The following is a 14026-nucleotide window of genomic DNA, read 5'->3' as shown; positions in this document are numbered from 1 at the left end:
AAAAAGTACGACAGCATAAAAAAGCCCCAACGCCCATTGGAAACAGCCCTGCGGGCATTCGGCAGCAGCCATATTGGCTTGGCTATGACTGTCGTGTCAGAGTGATAGTTGACCGTGAACGTAAAAAAGTGCGGTAGTTTATTTATTTTTATTTAGTTCGTTGTTAATAAACAAACGCCCCTGTATGTGTGATTATTGATTAAGCCCAGTACTTCATAAAAATGGAAGAGACTAAGATAATATATCACATTGATGACGAGGAAACGCCTTATTTAGTTAAGCTCACAATATCACCGGAGCGTGTGACACTCGCTGACTTTAAAAATGTATTGAATCGTCCGAATTACAAGTTCTTCTTCAAGTCAATGGACGATGACTTTGGGTAAGTCAACGATGAATGAGTAAACACTCGTGAAATTACCTGTAATTAAAAATCATCAGCCTGTCGATGTTAATTCCACCCGTCATTGAGAAGATATTGAATGCTTTGCTGCATGGTACAGGCTGACATGGAACAAATGACAATTCATGGTGGTGCTCCTTGTCCTGTCGACTTTCTTATTCCACCCCCCAATGAGCCTCCCTCCCCCCCTCGAGGTTCTTCATCCTCTTGAAAACCCTCAGCATCCACCAATTGATCTCATCCACATGCCTCACAGACCAGACCAGAACAGAACAGATTAATCGTTTTTTTCGTAACAAAAAGGCAGATGAGAACACAGGTCATTCACCCCCCTCTGTCACTCGTGTTTATTGTATTTAATCGTAAATCCCCCCCTCACCCTCTGGCACCCCGACCATATTACAGTAATTACCCAGCATGAGAGTGTGATAATGTTTAATTAATCGAGTGAATTTATTTTAATGAAAAACAAAAAAAACAGTGTTGTCAAGGAAGAGATAATCGACGACGATGCACACCTACCGTGCTTCAATGGACGTGTTGTCTCTTGGGTATGTCTATTTACATTATTATCATGATTATTATGTCATTGAGAGTCCTTTGAAAATGATGTTACAAACAATTCCTTTCATACTTAATATCAAAAGACCCACAAAAGCCGCTTTTTTTCACCTCCACCTTGTTTTTAATTACTTTAATTACTTGCATTATTTTTCTTTTTTAATTATGCCAACGATCCATACAATTAAAGGGAGAACGAGTAAACAAAGGGGTGGAGGTTGAATGAGAGGGCAGTGTGTTTGTGTTTTTAAGAAAATTATAATCGACTTTTCGCCGAAAATGTGGAGGAGAAAAAAAAACCATTTTCTCCACCAGAAACTTCCGGCTGTAGTCGTGCCAGCAGAAGAAAATGTAAAAAGGATACAACACTTTATTCGTTCTTTTTTTTTTAACTCACACTCTTCTACTTCATAAACACACACATAAATACGCCGGGTGAAGATGGATGAATTTGTGGGTTTACTCTGTGTATGGGTTTAAACGTGGGAGGAGTGGGTGTTATATTCGAGTGTACGTGTGTCTCTATTCCCCCNCCCCCCTCTTACAATTCCTCACTCCCACATCCATAACTCAACCAGTCATAGGTCCCCCCCATCAGACGAATTCACCAATCTGATGAATGGGGCTAGAAAAAACCCTCGATCACTCAACGCAGATCAGTTTTTTTTTCGTTCAATCAATATTCAATTACAGTTTGGGAAATATTGGGATGAATTTTTTTTCGGAGTGATTGATTTTTGAATGGGGAGGAGGTGGGAATGACAGATCGGTTTGCAGTCACTCTGCAATAATAATCAGATTTTTTTCTATTGATGAAACCAGTGAACTGTGAACAAATCCCTTCTTTTGCACTTTTCAAGGGCTTTCAGAGGGATTTTAATTGTTGGGTGGGAAGAGATGTCGTCAAAGCGGTTGAATATGAAGTATTCTGTATTTTTTCATAAAACAGAATTTTTTTAATGCGGTTTTGAATAACATCCAACGGGTGATTAGATTTGCCAGGTTTTTGTGGATCTTTTTTGGGAATTCTTTGTGTATGGAGGGATTCATGTGGGTTTAATGATAATGTTCAATGGACTTTGAGGATGGAGTGTATTGTCCTGTATTCGAACGAATGAGATTTAATTCGTGAAATGAGTGATTCAAGCAATTGAATTAGATAGAGACTTGAGTATGGGTTCAGAAGTTCTTATTGAACTGTAATATTTTCTAATTGAACTGTCGTACATTGTAGACTCAGAGGAGAAGAACATGTCTTGTTTGACCCGGAAAATTGCTCGGTAATAATTGTGAAGATGGAAATTGTTTCATTTGAACATAGAAAAATTTCAACCATGAATCATTAAGAAACAAATAATTTGAATAACATCCAACGGGTGATCAGATTTGCCAGGTTTTTGTGGGTCTTTTTGGGAATTCTTTGCGCATGGAGGGGTTCATGTGGGTTTAATGATAATGTTCAAAGGACTTTGAGGGTGGAGTGTATTGTCCTGTATTCGAACGAATGAGATTTAATTCGTGAAATGAGAGTGATTCAAGCAATTGAATTAGATAGAGACTTGAGTATGGGTTCAGAAGTTCTTAGTGAACTGTAATGTTTTCTTATTGATCTGTTGCACAAGTTCTTATTGAACTGTAATATTTTCTAATTGAACTGTTGTACATTGTAGACTCTGAGGAGAAGAACATGTGTTGTGTGATCCGGAAAATTGCACATTGATAATTGTCAAGACGGAAATTGTTTCATCTGAACATGAAAAATTTACAAATATGAATCATCAAGAAACAAATTATTTGAGTAACACGATTGCAATCATGTCGTCATTATTATTCTGTTTAAGTATTAATTTCTTGCCTTCGAGGATTGGACAACCGAGACAAAAAAACAACTGGTCCTTGCGATGATAGAAAGACTCATTTATTGTTAACAAATGAATTTGTTCGAGTGTTCAAGATCAATTTCTTAATAGCTAATTTGATAGAAGCGTCGATTGTGAAGGGACACTGTTATTCACAATTAACTGAAAGAGTTATCGTGACAACTCAAGATTTATTAACTACTAATAAATTTTGTATTTGTCTTAATCTTTTTCTGTCAAATGATTTGTTGAGGGGAGAAAAATGATTAATACAGTGGATTTTGCCCCGTGAATCAACGAAACAGAGTTTTTCAATTTTAACTGGAAAATTGTTCAAGCGCCTCAGTTTTCATCCGATTGACAATTTTTTTAAATGTTCGCTAGACTCCAAAAAACAATGGTATGCATTCACTTTGCGATGCATAGATCATGGAAAATGACGGATAGATCATGGAAAAATTGAAGAATTTTTTTTCTTCGTTTATTGCTTTCGTATGGATTCATCGATTTTTCGGTTTTTTTTTTCATAAAGTTCATAAATGTTTTTTCTCATTAAGTTCATAAAGTTAATAAATGTCCCTAGAAGGTGGGATGAGTCGTAATGAATGTGCAAAGAATATATAAGTTCATAGATTGCATAAAGTTCATGATTCGTTCTCTTTTCAATACAATTCTAAAAGTTCATATAGCCACAGGAGATCCGTTTCCCCTTGAAACTAAAATTCAAATCCCCTTGTTTTATTCGGACACATCGAATGATTTCCTTACCTATTCTTTTGTTTCCAAAAATTGACGTCTTAGGTTGTTCATCAAATGTGGACGTCCACATGAAAAGGGACCACTTTGTCGATTCTAGTTTCCGAGATATTCATGTTTTTGTATCAGCAACTCCCATTTGCACCAATGTTAAATTATTTTTTCCATCTTCTCCAACGACGCCATTTTTGACCCTATGAAGATCATTTCGCACGGAGAGAAATGTTCAGTAAAAATTACGGAACGCTCCAAAAAAATTCCGAGACAGTTCCGTAAAATTTCCTACAACCATATTTCGCTCCGGAATATTTCTCTCCGTGTGGGCTCAAAATGTGCGGAATGTTATCAATATTATCAGAGCATATACAACACCATATCGACAAAGTGGTCCCTTTTCATGCGGACGTCCACATATTATTGGCTACAACCTGAGGCTTTCATTTCTTCGAAAGTCGAATGAACACAAAAATAATTGGAATCCTTTTTGGCCGCTTTGTATAGGCGTCTAAAATGAGAGTCGTTTGAAAATATGTTCTTAAATTCTCTCAGTGAATTTCGCAAAGGGAAAACGTTCTTCTCCCCTGAATTACCCATTTGTCCACAAAGAAACAGATCGGTTGGTTCGAATACTGGACGATTCATTCTGTTTGATAGGGGAGGATGTTGATAATTCATTAATAATGCTCTTTGGGATCTAGCTGGTATCGGCTGAGGGTAGCAACGTCTCGGACGGTGCGTCCCAATGCACGGACTCAGTGGCCCACAGTGAGGCCAAACACGACAGGGTAGATCACGTGCCACCGGGTATCACGAGTCGTGGCCCACCGGCACTATCGCACGACGATACACTGACTGAAACTGAAAGTATTATAAGCAGCAGACAGGGTCACCATTTGCACAAAAATTCGAAGCATCATTCGGATAAATATGAAAAATATAATAAGTACAACGGTACGAATTTTCGAATTCAGTAATACTTTTCTTGAGGATATCCAAGTACTTTGCGCATTTTTCCATCTTGCAGTAATGGATATCACGCTTATTATGTATGATTTCTTGTTGTTATTCCGGTCGTAAGGTAGTGCTTCGCAGACACTTCGCGTCCGTGAATTCCTGCCAAGAAATAATGTTCGTCACATGGCCGAACGAAACTTTTCAACCTCATGTTTGCAAGAGATTGCATTATTATTCGCCAGAATTTTTTTTTCAGCCTATTAACAAAATGTATTAATTTTCAAATTCTTCATCCGCAATTTGAGTCGGAAATTTTACAACCGAAACTATCCAAATCTATGATGTGGTCCGTACGTCTGTAACTGAACACCAGAGCTTCCATTTGACTCCAGATTACCAAATTTTTTTCAATGATGTAATTCAGTAGCGAAGTGGTAAAGCGGTTTAAGTCAATTCATCTCTTAGTTGAGTTTTTCAAGAATATCTCCGAATCAAAGGGAGGTAACGAAATTTTCGTAATAACCTTTTTTCTAGAGCAAATTGAGTGCTACAAAAAAGGTTTTGACAAAAATTTAGCTGTCTTCCTTAGATTCCGAGATATTCACTGAAAACTGGCCAATAGTCAAAATCGACTTAAACCGTTTTACCGCTTCGCTACTGAATTGAAACTTAAACTCCTTGAACTTGAACATAAACTTAATTTAAACATTGAAGTCTTAATTTCATTCTACATTTTGTACTGTTAGGGAATCATCTAATGATCTGAAAGAATAGAAATGTCACTTTTTGAAGAAGATGCATAAAGTGAGTAAAAAATTGCAATTTCTGAACAAGACGATTTGTCAGAAATAATTCATAAAAAAATAATTTCTTACTTCAAAATCCATCATTTCGACATTGTAATAGTACATTAGAGTACAAAAACAAAAAAATTGTTTTCGACGAATGTGAAGTTTATAGGCCGAGCTGAAGGTGAGGTCTGTGCTCACATTCGTTGAAAACGAAAATTATGCCCGAGTGATCTATAATATCATGACTCGTGGAATTTAATAATTATGAGTTTTATTCATGAAAATAAGAAAAATGGGACCAAATTAAAAATAACAAAAGAATAATAATAGTGATGCGAACTTCAGAGGAGAGATTTTCAAAAGAGAATGAAGAATGTAGGCATGATAGAATGCAATTGATATACAATTTGTAACAATATTTTCTGTCACACCGGGCTGAAGTCGAGTTTACGCTGCGCGCAGCGTGCGATGAACTCAACTTATTGCACAGCGTGACATAAAAATTTTTACATGTTTGAAATTTTACTAGAAATCAATTCTATGCTTCAAAAAATTAGATTCGCGAAAGTTTAAACAATTACTATCATTTATTCATAAGAATGCAATGCGAAAACAGAAAATAATTTTTACAGAATTCAATTAGAATGACGTCAAATTGACGATGTCAAATTTAATTGAGAAATGTGACGTCTGAAAATCTGCAAATCTATAGTGTGGCCCATGCGTAACAGTAAAAAGTACTTGGATATCCTCAATTCGTAATCACTGTTCGTAATCAATGCCGCGAAAGCTAGACAAAACAATAAAAATATATCGAGGATGTATGTCGGCGATATAAGTAATATCTTTTCCCTCCAGGACTGCGCATTAACGGCCACTCAAAGCACCGTTCTGGTCACGGATACGAGACTGCCTCAATCCTATCCTCCGATTTGGAAACAACAACTTTTTTGGAGTCTGATGACGATGCCAGCAGTCGTATAACATCAACAACTGGTCGACACACAAACATGAGTAGTACGATCGAACGTGCCACCCTAGGTGCATTACACTCATATCACAAACCGAATCCACTCCCCACATCTTGAGACTAAAACCCTGAATTCACTATTGAATTCATGAATCGTAAAATCAAACATCTCATTTTCATCACTTGTGATTGATCTCGGAAACGAGTGAATTTAGGAAAAACAGTCTTCAAAACTTTTTTTATTTAGAAAAACATCCAACAACAGAAGTTCTTCGATTTTTTCCTCTGAAATCACTCGACATCGAGATGAATCGCGATTCATCAACATGAAAATTAACAATTTCATTCACGCTTTACCACTCAACACCTGAATCCGGTAGTGTCGAACGAATTTTGACGATTTTAATTATCTCAATGACAGATCGTCGCAGACCGCAGAGACGACGACGGCACAGATTACCTCCGATGTCACGTACATCATCATTCAGCAGTATCACAGACAGTACAATGTCACTAAACATAATAACAGTATCATTGAACATGGATACTGTCAATTTCCTCGGGATTAGTATTGTGGGGCAGAGCAATAGCGGTGGTGATGGTGGTATATACGTTGGCTCCATTATGAAGGGGTAAGCAAACAGAGAAAATAAAAAAATGAGAGCAGTTGGAGAATCGAGGAAAATCCATAAAAATTCTCTCTCCTCTCGACAATGTCCAATTTAATCTCTCCTTTTTTATTTCCAGGGGTGCGGTGGCTCTCGATGGGAGGATAGAGCCCGGAGATATGATTCTCCAGGTGAACGACATTAATTTCGAGAATATGTCGAATGATGAGGCAGTCAGGGTATTACGGGAAGTTGTTCAGAAGCCAGGGTATGTTGAACTTGTGTTTCTAACTTTGACATTAGCTACTATGGGTTTATGGGTTTAGCTCTATAGCTATTACGGGCTTCAATGCCTTGATTTGATTGCAGGCCTATTAAATTAGTAGTAGCCAAGTGTTGGGATCCAAATCCAAAGGGTTATTTCACCATTCCACGCACGGAACCAGTGCGCCCAATCGATCCGGGGGCTTGGGTGGCTCATACAGCTGCTATTCGTGGGGAGGGCTTTCCTCCACGTCCACCCAGTGCCACGACCCTCACATCCACATCCAGCAGTCTTGCCAGTACACTTCCGGATACAGAACGTAAGGATTTTTCTTTGGGTAAATTGAATTTTTATTTATTGGGGAAGAGGGATGGAACTCCAGTTTTTGGTGAATATCTCAGAATTTGAGGGAGATTAAATTTTCAAAAAAAAAACCTTTTTGTAGTTTTTCTTTCGCTCACTTAACGGCATTTGTAAAGAACTATTTTGTTTGAAGAGAGAAGTGGGGAAATGGATATCAGTCTACTCCCCTTATGAAATGACCACTTTGGTTTTCAAAAAATATTTTTGAATCTAGAAGAGATATACAAATTCTAAAGGATTTTTATTCTAGATATTTCTTGTTGTTATCACGTCGGAATTCTGATATTTCGTTCAGATTTGAAGGTATTCATCAAGAACCAATTAGTTTTATAAGGAAAATGAAGAAATTAGAATTAGCCCACTCCACTCATGACATTTAGTTCATTTACTTCATGACGTCGGTTTTCAAAAAATATCGTGGAATGTTGGAGAGATGAAAATTCTCGTAAGGATTTTCATTCTAGCTATTTCTTATTATTATATCATCGGACTTCTGCTATTTTGCTTAGATTTAAAGATATTCGTTAAGAATTATTTAATTCTATGAGAAAAGTGGAGAAATTGGGAGCTTCACTCGTGGCATTTAGATTTTGGTCTTCTACAAATAGTTTGGTATCTATGGTTGGCATAGAAGTTCTCATGGCGAAATTCACGGGAGCCCTTATTTCAATCCACACAAGAAATTCTAAACAATTTTTTCCATCATGATTAGATTTGAAGGTGTCCCTAAATTATTGTAACCTAGGAGTTGACTCTGATTGATATTTCTGACCCTAAGGCAGACGTGAGAATAGAAAAACCGTTTCTGTAGGTCTCTTTCCGCTCTAAAAGAAAAGGTTTTCATCAAAAGTTTCCTGTCTCGCTAAGATTTGAAGGTATTCATTAAGAACTATTCCATTTCATGAGAAAAGTGGGACAATGAGAATCAGTCCACTCCGCTCATGAAATTTAGACTCTGCTTATCTCCCAGGGATTTCTACTGCAGCTACTCTTTGACTCTGTGAAACGATTTTTTTATTTTTAGTTATACACTCTGCACAAACAAATTCTTATCAGAATTCTTCTATTTTGTTTCGATTTGAAGATATGTGGAAAACTATGGTGATTCAGGAGAGAAATGATAAGGCCTAAGAATTTACTTTTCGATGGGTATTTTTGACGTTAATGGAGATAGGAAAATTTCCATAAAGACCTTTTTTATACGGTAATTCACATAAGAGTTCTCTTATCGGTTGTAGATTCCAACGGATTTATCAAAAACGATTCCATTTCTGTAATGAAGTCAAAACAGACGAGCCAATGGGCCTCTACCGAACTTTGGGTTTCCATAAATATTTTGCAATCCGAGAAAGATTGGACAATTCTCATATGTACTTTTTTGTAGTTCAAATTTTTTTATGGAAATATTTCTATGGTAATCTCCCTAAGGCCTTGAGAAACCCAAATATTCACCGTAAACACATTTTGAAATCAAATTTTGCGTGAAATTTTTCGTTTGCTTGATATGAAAATTGAATGGAAAATATCAGATACCCATTTTCTCATTTCAATAAATAATGAAAAAATAATAAGTCATAATGAAAATGTTTCTTCGAATGGTTGTACCTTCTGGCTTTTTAAGAATTCGTCAAAATAAAGAAAACCTTATCTCATATTCTTCATTCAATTTTCATATTTCACAATTTTACTGAATAAAAAAATTCACGCTACAACCTAATCCACCACTGGAAATCAGTCAAAGAAATTCAGGGATACCCAAGTTTGTGATATTAAATTACGATTAATTCCTCCCAAATCAACAATCACTTGAAAAAATATTTTTAAAAACTTTATGAGTTTAAATCAATTTATCATTACGTATTCAGTTTTCAGTTCAAGACTTGAAATTACTCATTAATTTGTTAATCACATCTCCCAATTAGGTTTGACAATGTAACACTCATTATGCATTACTAATTTTCATGATGCTACAAAAAGTGGTGATTACTGCCGATCCCTGAAGAAAATGTAATAATTCTCATTCTCCATTGTCCCCAGGCCCCCTGGAAGAATTACGCCTGAGTATCAATACAGACATGCCCACGATAGTCCGAGCAATGGCGCGACCCGACTCTGGCTTGGAGATTAGGGATCGTATGTGGCTGAAAATAACAATTCCAAACGCATTTATCGGTGCAGACGTCGTAGACTGGTTGAATACCCACGTTGAAGGTTTTATCGATCGTCGTGATGCACGAAAGTATGCATCGTTGATGCTGAAAGCCGGCTTCATCAGGCACACCGTTAATAAGATAACATTTTCGGAACAATGCTATTATATTTTCGGTGATTTGTGCTCGACAATGGCCAATATGAAATTGGATAGTGATACTGTTGCACCCCTACCACCACCAGGATGGGATGTAATGTATTCAGGACCCTATGCCCCACACTCAGCTGCTGGCTACAGCCCCATGCCATTCAATTTCACTAATGAACCGACAGTCTATGGATATCATCGTGAAGAAAGTGTTCACAGTGAGTCAGGTAATTTTTTTATCACTGGGGGATTCCTTTCTTTTTCACTCTCGATTTAACAATTCCATCAGAACATGTGGGAAAAATATAAACGAGGTAATTGAGTGATTAATACCACGTGCAACTAATTTATGTGGTCTGACGTAAGGATTCTTTTTTTTCCCGCAAGTATTTCCGGAAAAACACGTTCAATCTCGATGTTACGTCAATGGGTTTTGAGGGAATATAAATAATGGGGAGAATCACCAATGGATTATTTTGTCTCTTTAATTCGCTGGTTTATGGGAATACGTCATTGGGAATTGGCCATTTGGTTTAATTAATGATTTTAAGTTTCAAAGAAGAGCTTCACGATTTTTCTCGTTCTGAATTGAGAGAGATTTAAAAGGAGTATCTTAGAAGTGTTTGAAAGCCTTTGAATTTTTTATTTCATTTTTTCTTCTTCTACATATGATTTCGAAGGTGGAAGTAGTGCTGGCAGTGAACACATCTGCAAAGAGCCAATTCACGATTTGAAATCGTGTTCATCAGCGTCGGAAACAGACTTACATATGCCACCAAATGTGCCCAGTAAGAATTCAGGGAATGGCAATGGATCCAATGGAAAAAGATCAAATGGCAGTCGTAGTCGATCAAGTGGTTCTGAGCAGTCTGTACAAACGGGAACTGGCTCTACTAATCAGCAGAATCAGCAAGATATATCCGGTAGTAGACAGTCATTTAGAATTGCGATGGGAAATCCATGTGAATTTTTTGTCGATGTTATGTAGATGTTTTTTTTCCTTATTTTTTTTACTTTTGTAAATACTTTATTTTTATCATGAAGAATAGGAATGTCGATGTTTCGGATTCTTGGTAGCATGACGTATGTAGAGATGTTTCCAAATTGGGTAGAGATTATTTTCACTGTTGCGGGAGGGGATGAAGATGAGCCGAAAATTTTTTGGCTAGGTGGATTTCACCTGAATTTACGTGCAATTGAAATAGAAATAAGGATTGACTCATCTTCATTCTCTAGTCAACTTCAGAGTTCTATTTCTCAAAGAAAGAAATTGTAAATACAGATTTTCAACGATTGATAAGGGACTTTTTCATTCTTTTTATGGCATATGGTTGATGCTTGACCCTATTCTCAACAACTATTCAATTTTTTTTGGTCTAGAGAGCTGGATCCGCTGAACCCAAGGCGACTATGGTATAGTGCACGTTAATGGGATGCATGCTTTTCAAACTTCTATTCTCACGTACACTGTTAGAAAAAAATGGAAATTTCATGGACTGTTGAATAATAGTTGTCAGGAGAGTGACATTGAACTCGATTTAGGGGACAAAAAACTGATGGAATTTCAGACTTCACTGATGATTCACTTCATATTACCCTGATATTTATGAATTACGTTGAATTTCCAGTCGATTGGAAATTTAAAAATATATTTACCTGAATTTGCCTGATTTTCATTGACTTTTATGGTATAATTGCACTGAAATTTGTAGTTTGTTCTATTTTTTTCATTAAATTGTGAATTTTCAGTTACGAAAATCCCGGAAATTTCAGTGGAACTCGGAACAATTCCAAGAAGTGTCAATCCATTGAAAATCCAAGATTTTTATGGATTTTCGTGGCATAATTGAATTGAAATTTATGGTTTCTACTGATGTCTCCATCAAATCGTGAATTTTCAATGATAAAATTCTTTGAAATTTCAATAGAACAATAACGCAATAAAAATTTCCAAGAAGTGTACCGGAAATTTCAGTTAAAAATTTTCCAACAGTGTATTACTGTCTTAGTCGTAAGAATATCTCAAATCAGTTAATAATTCATACAACTGCACAATTATAAAAAATTACTTTTTTAGTAGACTATGGGCATGACTACTGTCACACGACTGAATGGTTACGGATTATTTCACAGCATGAGCAGTCAAATAGTGTTTTTCTTTTTATAAAAAAAAATACATATTTACAAGATGTCGCCAATTAATGTAATCCATTGCTTGCATTTTAGGATTGTCTACGACAATGGGGCAGCTATTTCTTTAAAAAAACAAAAGTCTATAATGCCAACGGGAGATTATTTCAAGTGAAAACGAATTTAATCACCTGCCTCCTGTTCCAAAAATACAGAAAAGAAAATAATAAAACGATTCATTTTTCTTTCCACTCGGCTACTACATATTTGAGCAGTCATAACGAGCTAATAGGTATAAGCATGTAATGCTTTACTGATAGAATCGTTAACGGGGTACGTAAGGTTAATTATTGTAGAGAATTATAATTATATAATACTCGTATATAGAGTCGTCATTAGGAACGTGCCAAACGTGGTGTTTTATTATTCAAACTGCTGTATACAGAATGGCATACTTTTTAATGGAACACAAGAAGAATGAACGAGAATTATGTAAATATAAACGTAACGAAGAAATCAACAAACAGAAAACAAAAAAAATAACGCTCAAAATTAAAAATGAAAAAAAGAATGATAACAAAAAAAAGTGCCATCAAAGAATTTCGTATTCGACGCGAATAACACTGATTTTTTCTATGTCGCCTGGAAACAATTTTTATCGAATATTTATACAAAAAGTATTGACAAAAATCAACAAAAAAAGTGGGAAAATTGTGGGAGAAGCACTGAATGTTTCAGGATGTACGGACTGCGTCATTGTTATTCCGTTGGTTTTTTTTAATTATTATCAGTTATCTGATACTTAATATTAAGTCGCTTCACGAGACGTTTTAATTGTTATATTAACAAAACGAACGAAAACTAATTTCTAGTTGTTTACATCATACCGTTAGTTTTGGTGAAAGACTAAGAAATTAATTATGTGAGATTGAAAAAATTCAAAACAAGGTATAAACTGTAATCTTAGGTTTTAACTGTATTTCAAGGTATACAGAGATTTTGCTATTATTGTAAGATATCGAAGAAGTTATTATTTCAATGTACAAAAATTGTTTTTTTTTTACAAATTTTCATTTAGTGAAACGCATCGATGGTGTTAAGTAAACGAAAGATTAAGCGGAAAACGATGAATGCCCTGTAATGTCGTACAATACAATTTTTAGAAATTATTACTTGACAAAAAAATGTGTTGCCTTGAATTCCCCCGTTTCAACTATCATCGATACCAGGAAAATTTTCATATTCTTCGACGTCGCCTTGGATAATCGAGCACGGTAAGTAAATTTCGGTTGTAAATGGTATGCCAGGGAGAATGAATTACACAATTCTCTATGATAATCTTTAGTTATCTCTGAACTGTCCCAAGGCGTAAGAATTTTTATTCTTTAGACTGATTCCATTGAGTTCACACTGCATCGACATGCGTAAGGTAGTACAGACTTATCTTGATTCATTTTTGTTGACATCTTCGCGAAAGATGACATTCAGAATTTCGGAATCCAGGATTGAATATCAATCGTTTTGAAAACTGTGAGGTGAATGTGCGTCAGTAGATAAACAAAGTTGAACGTTTTATTTTGAATTTTCTTTCGTCAGGATATTTAATCAAGCGTCTTCTCTCTCTAAGTGAAATCAAACATTCACGTGGAATAGTATATTTCAATACGAGTGGGGAAAAGTGGTTTTTGTCGTTACGCCCGTAAGGCAGCGCTGCAAAAAAATATTGTTTGTCATAAGGCTTGAAAAAACTTTTCTAGTTCGTATGATTGCCTTCGCCTCGGGCTGTACACTCATATTCGGCAGAAATTTTGTTTTCGGTCTTATGACGAAATCCACTATTTTAACTTGTGGGAGGTGCGGAATGCGTTATTCCGTTAAAGTTACACTACAATGACGTAAAGCAGGTAGTACAGACTTATTTTAATACATTTTTTGCCTTCTTCGTCTCTTTAGACGAAATCAAACATTCATGTGGAATAGTATATTTCGAAACGAGTACGGAAAAGTGGTATTTGGCTTGCGGGAGGTGTGCAACGCGTGTTATTCCATTCGTGTGGAATAGTGCAT

The 14026-nt window shown here is 36.0% G+C and overlaps 2 protein-coding genes across 8 annotated transcripts in view; both read left to right on the top strand.

Moving 5' to 3' along the window:
* The first annotated feature begins 65 nt into the window (after positions 1-65).
* Positions 66-13159, top strand: LOC107046374 (segment polarity protein dishevelled homolog DVL-3). Of its 5 annotated transcripts, none has more exons than XM_015268979.2 (10): positions 66-382; positions 885-954; positions 4278-4530; positions 6183-6341; positions 6716-6926; positions 7042-7170; positions 7272-7504; positions 9568-10056; positions 10510-10752; positions 12056-13159. In XM_015268979.2, the coding sequence occupies exons 1-10, from the start codon at positions 222-224 to the stop codon at positions 12088-12090; spliced, it is 1983 nt and encodes a 660-aa protein (XP_015124465.1). In that variant the 5' UTR covers positions 66-221; the 3' UTR covers positions 12091-13159. The 5 variants fall into 5 exon arrangements, with proteins under 5 accessions (XP_015124465.1, XP_015124463.1, XP_015124462.1 ...); XM_015268977.2 differs by having other exon boundaries at positions 6183-6365; positions 9568-10047; XM_015268976.2 differs by having other exon boundaries at positions 6183-6365.
* A 50-nt stretch (positions 13160-13209) lies between these two features.
* The window catches only part of LOC107046376 (proton-coupled amino acid transporter-like protein CG1139), an 18390-nt gene continuing 17573 nt past the window's right edge, over positions 13210-14026 (top strand). Inside the window, exon 1 of one of the 3 annotated variants that reach the window (XM_015268982.2) lies at positions 13210-13233. Coding sequence is in view for 1 of the 3 variants with exons in the window: in XM_015268980.2 (XP_015124466.1) it covers positions 13380-13388 (9 nt within the window). In the remaining 2 variants the exon portion in view is untranslated. Of the gene's footprint in view, positions 13234-13293; positions 13389-13804; positions 13864-14026 lie in introns of those variants that run through there. The other 2 variants (XM_015268980.2, XM_015268984.2) reach the window with 2 other exon arrangements.

This window comes from Diachasma alloeum, unplaced genomic scaffold (assembly GCF_001412515.2).
Source record: "Diachasma alloeum isolate Michigan unplaced genomic scaffold, Dall2.0 Dall_scaffold_01345, whole genome shotgun sequence".
NCBI classification, from domain to species: Eukaryota; Metazoa; Arthropoda; class Insecta; order Hymenoptera; family Braconidae; genus Diachasma; species Diachasma alloeum.
Note: the sequence above shows the minus strand (reverse complement) of the source record. Positions and strands in the feature narration are given on the sequence as shown.